The sequence below is a fragment of the Meriones unguiculatus genome, chromosome 6 (genome assembly GCF_030254825.1).
Source record: "Meriones unguiculatus strain TT.TT164.6M chromosome 6, Bangor_MerUng_6.1, whole genome shotgun sequence".
In the NCBI taxonomy this organism is placed as follows: Eukaryota; Metazoa; Chordata; class Mammalia; order Rodentia; family Muridae; genus Meriones; species Meriones unguiculatus.
This window is the reverse complement of record NC_083354.1, coordinates 120,773,685-120,788,635: the sequence shown is the minus strand read 5'-3', so window position 1 is coordinate 120,788,635 and position 14,951 is coordinate 120,773,685. Positions and strand designations below refer to the sequence as shown.

Below are 14,951 nucleotides of genomic sequence, written 5' to 3'. Positions count from 1 at the left end.
CCGTCTAAACGTTATGTCATCACACAAGGGACAGACCTTCGGCTTATTGAGTGTTGCAGCTCTCTGCTTGTTCTGGAACCTCTTCTGATACTGTGGACTTAGTTCAAGGCCAGGTAATACTATTTTTCTTTTTCTAATAGGAGGACAAATAGTTAGTTGTTTGCTGTGGTCACCTAAGTTCAAGTTACTAGATCATAGTCCTATGCATATAAAAAGCCTCGTTGCAGCCACTGTTGGGGGACAGCCTTACCTTGCTAACTGAGCACTAGCTCTCTCCTCAGGAGCTTTTCCTGCATTAACAAAATGGCAACAATTTCTTTGATTTGGGGGATTGCTGTGGCAGTGTGCTACTGCATGTGGTTCATCTTTGGAACAAGGAGAAGGTATGGAAAGATTTTTTTTTATTTGTCTTTTAACTTATCTCCACGCTTATTCACCTTTACCATTACACAGTTTAAAAAACTGATACATTAATAGTTTTTATTTAAAATTTAAAGACATCTTTGATTAAATCTGACGAGATGTAGATAGTTTTTCTTTGAATATCCACACCAATGGTAATGCAGATCTTGTTAGACATAAGTAAACATTTATGAATTACTGATGCATGTTTGTGTATGTGTGCACAGAACAAGGCTGGGAAGGGTGCATTTGGGGAGAGTGAGATGTGGAAGGGTTCTTTATGTGACATGAACTAAACAGATGCTCTGCCTAAGCCTCTGTTAATTTGGGTTTTCTGCAGACTCCATCCAAGCCTGGATGACAGCACCGAGTCTGCGTCTGTCTGTCTCCAACTTTTCTTCCCAATGTTAATCAGCTGTGGGACTGGAAAGCTTTGTTGCCTGCACGTGACACCAATTTTATTGGTCCAAAGAAATTTGGGGGCAGGACATTTAACTATTGTCTGTTACATCAACATCAAAATATGAGGATACTCTTGGCATATCTTTAGCTGGGTAGACTACTGTCTTTTGTCTTATTTTAAAAAGTTTCTTTGCCCTTTGAGTTATTTTTAATTCATGCCTGATAGTTTCCAGTTTTCATTAAATAGCTCATTTTCATTCTAAGAAAGAAAAAAAATCAATTATATTCAGTTATTCTCACAAGAAGCTAAATAGTTTATGCTGGGAAATAAATAAGCTTAGAATTTCTAATAGACCATTTAAGAGAGAGTAAAAGAGCATTGAATTATAGTTGATGATCTGCCAATGTTTACCTAACAAAATTTTACTTTTTAGCTATCTGATTCTTCAAGAAAGATTCCTGTCCTCTTCAATTATCATTGCAGGATAATAATGTCCTTTTTTCAGAGTTGGGAATCAAATGGACCTTTTCATACATGTTAGGCAAGAGTTCCACCATTGACCCATACCTCCAGCCCTGAAGTGCCAATATTTTTAAACTATGTAGACTTTTACAACTTCAGTCCTGTAGCCCTTTCTGTTATTTGATGTTTCACATATTCAAAGAAAAGGAACAAATGAAACATTTTAGGCATCTGGGAAAATGATTCTTAAAACAAGTCGAGGCATTAAATGATAGTTTCATTTCTACACAGAGAGCCAGAATCTTGTTGGCTATGTTGGCACTTTTAGCCCTGTCACTGGGAAAAGCAATCAGCTATAGGCATAAAAAACAATTTAATGAATTCTTGCCCAACATATGCATATATGGTGGAAGACAGACTGATGGATGGGTTGCAGGGTGAACTGATGAGTAGGCAGATTTAGTAATCATCTTCAATATCTTAGCAGGCTAAAAACAAATCCAAGTTTTTATTAAAAGAGAGGGATAACCATCATAAAAAGAAGTATTTGTGAACTGTAGTCGTGAAGCTTGAAGTAAGTGATAGAAACGTGTGAAAAGCTGGCCTGAATAAAAACACTAAGTATGCAATTTTCCAAACCTCTCAAATCTGTGTCTTACAGGAAAGTTGGTGAACCTCCTTTGGAGAATGGGTTGATTCCGTACCTTGGCTGTGCTCTGAAATTTCGATCCAACCCTCTAGAGTTCCTGAGAGCAAAGCAAAGGAAGCATGGTCCTGTTTTTACCTGCAAACTAATGGGAAACTATGTCCACTTCGTCACAGACTCGTTGTCATACCATAAGGTTTTACGTCATGAGAAATATTTGGACTGGAAGAAATTTAATTACACTACTTCTGCGAAGGTAACTAATTTCTACAGATGCTGTTTGTCTCCTAGACTATCTAGCTGCTCCAGTGTTATTAAATTGCAAGATAGAGGGAACATCACAGGAGAAAATCCCTTAGTACAGAATGTTAAACATTGAAGGTATATGTCAATTTGTCATTGATGATGACCAAGGAAGAATTAAGCCTTTTGTGACTTACAGAGACAGATCGCACACCGTGAATAATCCGGTACAGATCCATAACCTCAGTGGCGTCTGCGCAACCCTCGGAGGAGAGTGCTGGCAGGTGTAGCACTCAACACCTCCATCGCCACGTCCATCCACACAAATGTTTCATTCTTTAGGAAGGAAGGTGTACATTTAAGCAAAATTCAGATGTCGCTAAGAATCTCTATGCTAGAGAAAACAATACTTACTGAACTTTTGCAAGAGAATATTAGCATTGTCTCTGTCATTAGGTAGATGGAAGTCTGGTTATAGTGCATCTACAGAGAATGTAAAGGCAAAGTAGGGCAACACCGAAAGATGATACCCCGTCCAGGAAAGTTCCATTAAAAAGCTGAGATTTAAACTTGTCTTTGTTCTGCCTTTGGAAAGCGCTATGAGATCACGTGTGGGAAGGCCAGACAAAGAAATATAAATATATTTAATCTGTCTTCCAGCCCTTTCCTACCACTCGCTAGCTCGGCTTTAGCCTCTCCCCCTTTCATGGATTTTGTTTTCTGCCAGGTGTTTGGACACAGAAGCATTGACCCAAATGATGGAAATACCACAGAAAACATAAACAGCACTTTTAACAAAACCCTCCAAGGAAATGCTTTGTGTTCACTCTCTGAAGCCATGATGCAAAACCTCCAATCTGTCATGAGGCCCCCTGGCCTTTCTAAATCGAAGAGTGCTGCCTGGGTCACGGAAGGGATGTATGCCTTCTGCTCCCGAGTGATGTTTGAAGCCGGGTATCTAACGCTGTTTGGCAGAGATGTTTCAAAGGCAGACGACACACAAAGAGCGCTTATTCTAAACAACCTGGACAACTTCAATCAATTCGACCAAGTCTTTCCGGCGCTGGTGGCAGGCCTCCCTATTTACTTGTTCAAGACCGCACACACAGCCCGGGAAAAGCTGGCTGAGGACTTGAAGCAGCAGAACCTCTCTGTGAGGGATCAAGTCTCTGAACTGATCAGTCTGCGCATGTTTTTCAATGATACTCTCTCCATCTTTGACGACACAGAGAAGGCCAAGACCCACCTTGCTATCCTTTGGGCAGCTCAAGCAAACACCATTCCCGCAACCTTCTGGAGCTTATTTCAAATGATCAGGTGACTAGCAATTTAAGTTGTTTACTCCTCATAGTGACAGAAACTACAATTTTTACCTCAAAAACCTAAAGATTTGCAGAGCTTTCTGTGCCATCGATCAAGAAAGTGCTCCCCAAGGCCTGGGTCTAACACGTGCATTTTGTAACAGACCCATCTGAGGGTGACCCAGAGCCACAGAACTCAGATGGCCTGGCACTCCATCAACACAGCTCCCCTGGCCCAGTCTCGTTCATCGATCGCCCCCTAGTGTTCTTCTTAAAGTCGTATTAAATCCATGGCTACAGTTTTCCTTATGATAAAAACATTTTCTCTCTCTCTCTCTCTCTCTCTCTCTCTCTCTCTCTCTCTCTCTCTCTCTCTCTCTCTCTCTTTGTTGTTGTTGTGTTGTTAAAGGCTTTACTTTTTAATTTAATTTAATTTATGTATTTATTTATTACGATTTTATTTACTTTGTATCCCTCTGCAACCCCCTCCCTCCTCTCCTCCCAACCCCACCCATCCTCCCACTTTCCCTATGCCCTATCCCTAGTCCCCTGAAAGGAAGCCCAGTTTCCAAGTGGTTTCTCTAGTAAGGGGAACAGGGACTGTCTCTGACATGAACTTAGTGGCTTGCTCTTTGATCACCTCCCCCTGGGGGGTGCAACCTTGTCAGGCCACAGAGGAAGATGATGCAGCCAGTCCTGATGAGACCTGATAAGCTAGGGTCAGATAGAAGGGGATAAAAACATTTCAATGATGACTGACCTCCAGTTGTGATAAGGGTGGTGGCCAAACCTTACTCATTTGAGTGTTCCTGCTTTCCTGCTATCTCACAGATTTACAGCAAAGTTGCACCCATCAATTTCATGTCCTATATGAACTGCAGCCATATTTTAAGTTACACTAACTACTTGTTAGTCAAACACTTCTGAGACTCACTTCACTGTAATAAGGTAACGGAGATTTCAAACTCAGCCTCCAAACAAATCGAGCATCCTTTATCTCACCATTCAAAGTAAACACCGTTCTGAAGCCATGGTATGAATTTTAACAGCAAATTTGAGTTCCTACTTGGGAATTAACCAATACCCTGTAATTGCATGCTAGATGAAATGTCCCTTCTAAATTACTATGTTCATCATGTGACTGCCTATCCCTTATTAAAACCATTGGTTTATACTGATCTGACCAAAGCTTTGATTTTTACATAGCAAAGCCTCTTTAATGGCCCTTCGTGAATTTGAGGACTCGAATCCAGTTCAGAACACAGTGCGAATAAATGGCAACGCCCCTTTGCCTAATCCCTGGCACCATGACCTCTCCCCCTTGCATGCTTCCTGGTACCATAACCACCTCATTAAAAGACATGGATAATTCTTGTTTACTTGCAGACCTCTGAATAAGAATTTTTTCCATATGTCTCTTTTGGTAGGCATCCTGAAGCAATGAGAGCAGCCTCTGAAGAAGTGAGTAGAGCATTGCAGTGTGCTGGCCAGAAGCTCGGCTCTGGAGGGAATGCCATTCATTTGGATCAAGAGCAGCTGAACAACTTGCCGGTGCTAGGTGAGATCCCTACGCTACCCCTCATTTACCGCGTCACTAGTAACAGTGATCAACATACAGTGTACCATGTTCTGGATTTTATGCCGAGTACTCTGCACCCCAAAACAACCTGGTAACTTGGACCAGAAGATGGAGCAGTGGCAACACTGGCATAGGGTTATTGATACCCAGCCACTCCATGTCCTTTGCCCCCTTGTTAGTCCATCAGAGCCACTAACCTTAGGGATAAAGGAAGCATGCAGCTAACATGAGCAAGGGACCATCACAAAAGCGTAATGGGTTGGGTGGTGGGAGTGTGGCTTATCTTACCGTGTTTCTATAATTTTTAGACTACAGAAGTGCCACATGTTTATAGTAAGACACCCTTTACAAGCACTCTTCCATAAAGAACAGAATCTGACATGTGCTTTTTAGAGCAATTTACCTTATTGGAAGTGAAAGAAGTCTGGTCCAAGGCCTCTGGCTTCTGTTACACTATCAATACTGGCCACAAACTGGACCAGTGACTCACTACAATGAACATTGTATACTACAAGGAACAAGGCAGTTGTAGGTTAGAGTTGTAGGAAGGCCAGCCTGGACCTCTCCTAGACTTCAGCTATTCTGAGTTTTATTTTGTTGCTCCCTGACTTTACCTAGAAGCAGAACAGCATTACACACCATCAGATAATTACGGCTGAAAGTGAGGTTTCCTAAAGGCTGGATTCATGAAATGCCTCGACATTTCTCTATCAGTATGTTTAATTTCAAAAGTGGTCAACAGTGAGTCCCACAAAATTGATTACTAGTTTTTCCAATTTTGTTAGCTGCATAGTGTTCCACAGAAATAATAGTAATGTTCTGTTAAATGATAGATATCTACTTAGTTTCTAAGGACAGTGAAGAATATTAAATCATACCAAAATAATATTAACTTAGATCAATGGTTCTCAATCTTCCTAATACTGTGACACTTCATGTTATGGTGACCCCCAACCATAAAACTATTTTCATTTTTGCTTCATAACTGTAATTTTGCTACTATTATGTATTATGTAATGTAAATATATGTGGGTTTTTTTTGAGGTCTTCAGGCAACCCCTGTGAAAGTTTTGTTTGACCCCAAAGTGGTCACAACCCACAAGTTGAGAACCACAGACTTAGATGATCAGATTTAAAATGTTTCAGAACGGCAGAGTCACCAAGAACAGAACAGTGGAACAGAGGCAGCCGCGGGCAGCTTTCATCTGTTAGCTTTGCATTTTCTCATTGTGTGTATTGGTTGTCAGAACTGTTTCGGGCCTTATGTTATGTAGCCGTCAGATGCATAAATTCAGGGCTGGAGAGAGGGCTCGTGGTTAAAAGCACTTGCTGCTTTTGCAGGGGACTCAGGTTTAGCTTCTAGCACCATATGGTGGCTCACAACCATCCATAATTCCAGTTCCAGAGGATCTGATGCCTTCTTCTGATGTCTGCAGACACTAGCTAGACAGGTGCACACGCATACATGCAGGCAAAACCCCCATAATCATAAGCATAAACATAAATGACTCGAAAATATTTTAATGTGTAAATTATTCTCCCCCCCCCACAGCCATTTTCTTTCCCTCCACCTTTCTTCCTTCCTTCCTCTCTTACTTCTTTTATTTTAAAATATTTAGATAGCATCATCAAGGAGGCTCTGAGGCTTTCCAGTGCATCCTTGAATATTCGGACCGCTAAGGAGGATTTCACTCTACACCTTGAGGATGGTTCCTATAACATCCGAAAAGATGACGTCATAGCTCTTTATCCACAGATAATGCATTTGGATCCTGAAATCTACCCAGACCCTTTGGTAAGTTTCTTCTCATCAAAGTTCAGTGTTGAGGTGATATTCACTCAGGTCTAAATAAGGGATGGATTTGCAATTGCATCTTTGATTTGCTCCTTGGAACCGTAGATATTGTCCCCTTTTATTATAGCAAATATTCATATGTTTGGAAATTTTGAATACAGGCAAGCGTGTTGAAGTTTTAGTCCTGCTATTTTTCATTTCATAGATTCTGTTACATTCTGCTTTCTTTTTAAACTTTATTTAATTAATTAATTAAATTTTTTTTTTTACAATTTATTCACTTCATATCCTGATTGTAGTCCCATCCCTCATCTCCTCCCAATCCCATACTTCCTCCCTCTCTGCCCATCCCTCTCCCCTAGTCCACTGAAATGGAGAGTCCTCCTCCCCTACCATTTGACCCTAGCCTATTAAGTCTCATCAGGACTTCCTGGGTCCTCTTCCTTTGTGTTCTGGCAAGGCCACCCCACCAGGGGGAAGTTAGCAAAGAGCAAGCAACCGAGTTCATATCAGAGACAATTCCCTGATCCTCTTACTAGGGAACCCACATGGAGACTAAACTGCCTGTGGGCTACATCTGAGCAGGGGGTCCTGGTCTTCTCCATGCTTGGTTGATGCATTAGTCTCTGCAGATCCTCCTGGGTCCAGATTCTTTGACTTTGTTGGTCTCCTTGTGGAGTTCCTGTCCCCTCTGGGTCTTTTATGCTCTGCTCCTACACTCCTTCTTCCATAAGACTCCCTGTACTCTGCCCGAAGTTTGGCTGTGAGTCTAGGCATCTATCTATGCCAGGTTGGGTGGAGTCTTTCAGAGAGCCTCTGTGATAGACTCTAGTCCTGTTCCCTGAGCCCTTCTCCATTGCTGGGAGTGCAAGCTTGTAAACCACTTTGGAAATCAATCTTGTGCTTTCTCAGAAAATTGGGAACAGTGCTACCTCAAGACCCAGCTATACCACTCTTGGGCATATACCCAAGATACTGCACCATGCAGCAAAGACATTTGCTCAACTATATTCATAGCACCTTTACTCATGATAGTCAGAATCTGGAAACAACCCAGATGTCCCTCAATGGAAGGATGGTTACAGAAATTGTGCTACCTATATTATGCTTTCAGTTCTTTTTCCTTAAAAACGTACCTTCTCCCAGATCCACACTATTAGAGGGTAATGTATCCTTCTACTTTCTGTTCAGAACCCTTCTTGCTCCTTTGCCTAACTCTGGAACAAGTCCACAGGCAGGACCTAATGCTTCTTGGTCCACCAGCTCTCAATAAGCCCTTTCCAGTGTCACTCTGGTTCAGAGCCGGGTGTGCTAACTTTTGGAGGATGGAGTTATTCATAGAAAATCACTCCTTGTATCTTCCAGGTTAGCTCATTGGCTTGTTGTGTATTTTGATTGCAGACTTTTCAGTATGATCGATACCTTGATGAAAATGGAAAGGCAAAGACCACCTTCTATAGGAATGGAAAGAAGCTATTGTGTTCCTACATGCCCTTTGGATCAGGAGCCACAATGTGTCCTGGAAGACTATTTGCTGTCCAAGAAATCAAGCAATTTTTGATTCTGATGCTTTCATATTTTGAACTGGAACTTGTGGAGAGTCACATCAAGTGTCCCCCTCTAGACCAGTCCCGGGCAGGCTTAGGAATTTTGCCACCATTAAATGATATTGAGTTTAAATATAAACTAAAACAGTATGATATATGGTTGGAAGACAGGTTCACTGGGTGATGTTACTGGACTGCAAAGAGTCATCACTAAACAGGCCTTTGTGGAAAATGGTCACTGATGCTCCCTAGGGAAGGGTTGTATCAATGACAAGAACTGGCTCCCAAAGGTCCCCACCCTTTCTTCTTACTTCCTAAGTTCCTGGGTGTCCCAGGGACCGAGTCATCACTTTCAGTCACAATGTCTTTTGTTTTTATTTTCAAAATGAAGATATTCCAATTGGCAGGATTTTTTTCCCTAAGGGAATTGCTGCTTCTCCTTTTTTTTTTTTTTTTATGAAAACTACTGATTAATCATGAAAAGGCTTCAAATTCATGTTTTAATGAAATTAATTTTTCACTAGTGAAGTTCTTCAGGTATGAACATATTTTGAAAACATTTTAAAATATCATATTATGCTTTGCCTAAGGAAAAAGGAAAATATTGTTCATCTTTTTCTATGTCTAGTGGTGAGAGCTTTGAAAATGATGCTACTCTTTTGGAAACATTATGGGGAGTTTTGACACATTCCTGTTACATTTTAATTCATAATTGCTGGATATTCTCATTCCAATTTTTAACTACATTATTCCCCCTCCCCTTTTGACATTCATACCAATGAGAAGAGTATTTTTCAGAGATTAAAAAGACACCTCTCAGAACCTCACTCCGTAGGCTCTTAAACCTTTAATTCCATGAAACAGAGGCAGGCAGATGTCTGTGAATTTCAAGCTAGTCTGGTCCATATAGTGAGCTCCAGGGAAGGAAGGGCTATAGAATGAGACCCTGTCTCAAGAAAAGGTCAATTTTTAGTCATAGTTGATTTTGAATCAACAAAGGAGAGAAATTTAAAATCACAGCTCTGAGGAAATGGCCATTAAAAAACAAACAAACAAACAAAAACCTTAGCTATGAAGTATGTGGATTCACTAAGTGTAATTTGACATTATGTGGTCTCTAAAATTTTTTTATGTTGTATCCCTAAATGCCTTGTAGATGAAGAACAATAATTAAAACCTAAACAACAGTGTTTAAATACTGAGTGCAATAATGCTTTGAAAATGTGCTTTAGGGGAGTTATTAGCTGTGCCATTTTTACTGATAACATATTTATATGTAAATTATATTTATCTTTTTTCTTGTACTGTGAATATTAAATATTGTAACATTTACTAATTTTTAAATTACTCACCTTTCAGAAATGAACATATGAATATTTGTGTTTTAAAATTTGAAACAGAACTCCAATAATTCTGTTTGCTCCAATAATTCTCCAATAATTCTGATATGCTCCAATAATTTTATCTTATTTATTTAAAATATTCATATTTTTAAGAAACCCAAAATATTCAAAATAATCTTTCATTCAAGAGACTCCCTAAGATTACAGAAAATTCAGTAAAATGTTTTTGTCTGTGGAGACTGAAGCAGAGTCTACTGGATGCGAGGCGGGTGTCCAATCAGGAACTATATCTCCCGATTTTTATAGTCTCCCGAAACTATAAAAACCTTTCTGCTAAACATTATCATGGAGTTATTACCTAAGCAGGATACTTTTCTTTTCTATTTCACAGCAACCCAGGCTGGATGTAATGCTCCACACAGCTTGAGCAAACTTTGAACTCACTGTACTTCTGCCTTCCTCTTTTGAGGAAATTATTTTACAAATCAAGAAAAGTAAATTGTTTAGATGAAGTACAAGGGTAAAAAAAAATCTGTTATATACTAATCTGTACTGCTGTGAATTTCTAATGTGTTTTTTAAATGAGTTTTATAACTCTCTGAATTGAATGCATCCATAAACCTTTCCATGGCTTTTTTAAAGCGTATTTTCATACACAGAATAAAGGGTTTCATGATGATGCCTTGTGTTCATGTCTTTATTCTTGTGCAGTGATGGTTGGCAATTGACAGCCATGGACCAAAGTTACTGCTCAAAGTTTTCTGCACCTTAGATGTTAAGAATAGCTTTTACAACTTAAAAGCTTAGGGAAAAAAAGCACATGACTATGTTGTGTCATATGTGAAGTACATGAAAACCACACTGGCACATCCATGGGTAAATTTTTACTGGGATGCCATACGCTTCATTCTTTGCATTATGTCTATGATTGTGCTTTTTGGTGTAGGTGTGTGTGTGTGTGTGAGGACATGAACACACGTGTGCAAGTGCGTGGAGGCCAGGTTATGTGGAGCGCGTTCCTCCGTTGCTCTCCACCGTATACAATGAGGCAGGCTCTCTCCCCTGAGCCAGAGTTCAAGGCATAGGCTAGCATACCGGCCACCTTGCCCCAGTGCTGCTGTCTCTCTCTTTTGAGTTGCAGGTCACCCCAGTGCCTGCATGTCCTTTGGTCTTCCCACTCTCACAGCAAGTGCTTTACCTGTGGGGCCCAGTGTCTATGGCTTCTTGCTATGTAATTGAAAAGCCAAGATGGTGCCTGCAACAGAGACCAGTGGGACACAGAGCTTAACATTTCAAAAGTCAATTCCTTCACAGAAAAACAACAACAACAAAAGACAAATCCTCCAAAGTATTTGCCGGTTCTAACTGCATAACAAAACCCTGGATGTTATTATTAATTGATACTTAAACGGACTGCTGTCTGGAAAAATTTAAAGCACATGAGGGAACTCATTTAAAAAGCTGTGGATGTAATTTTATCTGGAATAATCTTAATTTAGGAATTAATTAAAGACTACACCACTCAATTTAGAAAGACTTTTATTTGAAAACGGTACCTACATTAAAATAACAATGCTGTACATTGTATATGTATGTATTAAACTATCATAAGAAAGTCTGTTTCATACCAATGGAATATAATCAATGAGGCTGGAAACAACCCAGATGTCCCTCAATGGAGGAACAGATACAGAAATTGTGGAACATCTACACAATGGAATATTACTCAGCAATAAGAAAAAAAAAGGATATCATGAAATTTGCAGGTAAATTGTGGGAACTGGAAAAGATCATCCTGAGTGAGCTATCCCAGAAGCAGAAAGACACACACAGCATACACTCACTCATATAGACATATAATATAGGATATTTCTGAAGATAGCAAATGTTTCTTCCAGAACCATGGTCGCAGAAAAGTGTCCACTATGAAGAGTCAGGCATCTGTCTGGTTTCAAGTGTCTTTGCTTGCTCACTTTTTTTGGAGGCATTGCTAGCAATACCAGTTTCCCATAGAATATATTTCACAGCCCACAGAGGCTCCTATTCGTATCATACACATATTAAGCAGTGAAGACCAGGACAGGATAAACAAATGATTTGTGTGGAGGCGTTTTGGACTGTTTTTCTTTTTAGTCCAAGCTCCATCAAGTACAGCACTGTTTGGTGGCATTACTAGGAAACCTTTTGCTTCTTTCTATTGATCTCCCATCCTAGTAAAATATTGGGAAAGAGTTACACACAGAACTGAGCACGCAGCTGGCAGGTGCCAATAACACCTGACAAGGTTGGTTTACTACTGAAAGTCGGTGGACACACAGAGGGCTTTGCACTGTGCGAAGATTGGTGAGGGCTTCTGGGGGGAGGGAGAGAGAGAGAGAGGAGGAGGAGGAGGGAGAAGAAGGCTGGAACATCATTGTTATAAGATGAGATGTGGAGTCAAGGCCACTAGAAGTTGGACAGAGTCCTTTCTACATATAGCCGGACCATTTGTTCTCTACTTTGTAGTAAGAAATTTCAGAAAAGTTCAACTTCCTGGAGTTCCAGGCCCACTTTCTGTTTATCATAAAGCTTTTGTTTAAGGGTGTTCTGATACAACCTATTTGCTGTACAGTTTTCTAGAGCTAGGTGAAGGTTTGGAGTATTGTTCACTATGCAGATCTCCTTTTATATAGTTCAAGTCTGTTCCTTATAGTAAAGATTATTACTAAAAGAACAGCATGAGGACCCTCTTCAGCTTAACTCTTTTCACAGACCACCATGTGCTCTGAGGAGTTTCTCGTGAGCACAGGTTTTGAGGCCAAGAACACATTCTCTTAAACAAACCTCACTGTAAATGGGGCTTACATTCCCAGCATAAGCAGACGCCAATTTAGCCCATTACATTGAGAGTGGGAAGTGCAGCATGGCAGGGGCATGTGAGAAGGGGGAAGGTCACAGAGACAGACCAGAAGCCAAAGAGCTTCCGGTTCAGGCTTGCCCTTTTACACCATCTTTCTCAGAAGAGCTAGCTCCAGATGATCCACTGAAATTAGTCCCGTTTCTCATCACAGTGACAGACTACTGACAGATCCAACTCAACAGAGGAGGATTTATTTTGGCTCAAGGTTCAGCAGGACACAGTCCATCCAGGAAGGGGCAGATGGGGCAGCTTAAGTGTCTGGGTCTCTGGGAGTGGGAGCTTACAGCTTCTGCATGTTACAAATGGAAGCAGTAGCTTGGGCTGGAAGTAAGGCCACACTATAACCTCAAAGCCTGTTCACCAGTGACCTGCTTTTTCCTGTCAAGTCCCACCTCCCAAAGGTTTCACAATCTCCCAGAATAATGCTGCCAGCTAGGAACTGAATATTCAAATACATAAATATATCACAGGCATTAATCCCTTTCAGTGCTCCCAGTTACCAAATCATCTTTCACTAGACTCCATTGCTCTCCCAATGCCACAGGACGGACCAAGCTTCTTGAACTTTTGGGGAACAAACTACATTCGTGTCATAATTCCATTTGTGGTGGTTTGAATAAAAATGGCTCCCATTGGCCCACAGGTAGTGACACTGTTAGGAGGTGTGGCCTTTTTGGAGTAGGTGTGGCCTTGTTGGAGGAAGTGTTTCACTGGGCTCTGAGGTTTCAGAAGCTCAAGCCAGGCCCAGTGCCTCTTCCTGCTGAGTGCTGACCAGAAGTAGAACTCTCAGATCCTCTCCAGCCTCATGTCTGCCTGTATGAGCATACTTCTCACCATGCTTCCCATCATGAAGATAATGGACTAAACCTTTGAATAGTAAGCCAGCCCCGATTAAATATTTTCCTTTATAGGAGTCTCCCATGGTCATGGTGTTGCCTCACATAAAAAAAACTGACTAAGACAACATTAAAGAAGAATTCTGTTGCCAGGTGTGGTGGTGCACACCTTTGATCCCAGCACCCAAGGAGGCCGAGGCAGGGAGATCGATGTAAAGTTAGGGGACAGTCTGGTCTGTCAACGTGAGTCCAAGACAGCCAAAGCTACAGAGAAAAACCCTATCTCAAAAGAAAAAAAAAACAACAACAAACAAAAACAAAACAAAAACAAACAAAAAACCAAACCAACCAGACAAAGAGAACAATTCTGTCTGAATAGGATTATAAAGGAGAGGGTCTAGTCTAATAGGGTTACTTTCTATGTGGCAGACGGAGACATCAGGGAGGTCTGCTCAAGGAGAAAGTTCACGTGATGATACAGGGAGGCCTTGGGAAAAGCTACCCTGCTTCCAACTGAAGACTCAGACACTTGGCCTGAGGACAAGAGAAGAAAAGTACCTGTGGTACCAGCCCTGGCTGTGGAGCTTTGCTCTGGTGGCACTAGAAGACTTGCACTGTGTTGTCATAGGCTCATGTTCTTTAAAGTTTCTCGGCGCTTTGTACTGGACATCTCACGTTTGGTCAGACAACCGAATGAAGGTAAATAAGTCAGTAATCTGGAAGCAAAAGAAAAGTAGCTTTGTACTTCTTGATTTTCTTAGCTACAAAAATAAGTGATGCTCCATCTATGTAACCTGGAGATTTTAATTCTAAACTCCCTCTCCTTCAGGAAGCAGTGTACCCTTTGAAACCTGTGCCCAAATAATCATGGGCCTCTCCTTTAGATTGTATGTAGTATTCTGGGGTTAGCTTTTCTGAGAATGGGCTGTCACGAGGGAGCAAAGCCTTGACACTCTCTGCCTTGCTGTCAGGCCCTCTGATCTCTTCAGCATGCTCAGACCATCCTGTCACCTGCTATGACCTTCTGCATTGCGGAACAATGGAACCACCTGATCCTGGACTTTCAATCTCTATAACTATGAGAGACATAGACAATTTTTCTTTACAAATTTTCCAATTTCAAATTTATCATAAGAAGAATGGAAATGAACCTATACAAAAGCCCAGTCTCCACATATGGCCATTTTCTTCTGATAATTCATTGTACACACTTCTTCATCTTCAAATCTTTGCAACAATCTCATAAGCAGTTGATCTGACTCTCTTACTCTTCAGATAACCAACCGGTTTCTTCACGCTATGTTCCAGAGGCTCTGAATCCAAGGCAACCTAAGCAGTGGATTAGTTGGATGGTATCCTGGTTGCTGAGCTGTGAGTGATCACAGGAAATACTGAAACACAATGCAGTGGAGAAAATAATACTTTCCCAAATTCTTTTTAGGGATAGTAGAGCAGCTCTTTTATATGGGAGCAGGGAGTAAGAATGGGACTTCCG

The 14,951-nt window shown here is 40.9% G+C and overlaps 1 protein-coding gene across 2 annotated transcripts; it reads left to right on the top strand.

Moving 5' to 3' along the window:
* Positions 1-223: 223 nt before the first annotated feature.
* On the top strand, positions 224-10,400 carry LOC110541406 (cytochrome P450 7A1). Of its 2 annotated transcripts, none has more exons than XM_060385950.1 (6): positions 224-383; positions 1,929-2,169; positions 2,884-3,473; positions 4,885-5,015; positions 6,656-6,831; positions 8,197-8,323. In XM_060385950.1, exons 1-6 carry the CDS (start codon positions 304-306, stop codon positions 8,224-8,226), a joined length of 1,248 nt encoding a protein of 415 aa, XP_060241933.1. In that variant the 5' UTR covers positions 224-303; the 3' UTR covers positions 8,227-8,323. The 2 variants fall into 2 exon arrangements, with proteins under 2 accessions (XP_060241933.1, XP_021483832.1); XM_021628157.2 differs by having other exon boundaries at positions 225-383; positions 8,233-10,400.
* Positions 10,401-14,951: the final 4,551 nt, after the last annotated feature.

Coding starts and splice junctions, on each gene's coding strand:
- LOC110541406 (XM_021628157.2), top strand. CDS start 304: ATGGCAACAATTTCTTTGATTTGGGGGATTGCTGTGGCAGTGTGCTAC. Junction 3,474..4,884: donor AGCTTATTTCAAATGATCAG/GTGACTAGCAAT, acceptor CTCTTTTGGTAG/GCATCCTGAAGCAATGAGAG. Junction 6,832..8,232: donor AAATCTACCCAGACCCTTTG/GTAAGTTTCTTC, acceptor TTTTGATTGCAG/ACTTTTCAGTATGATCGATA.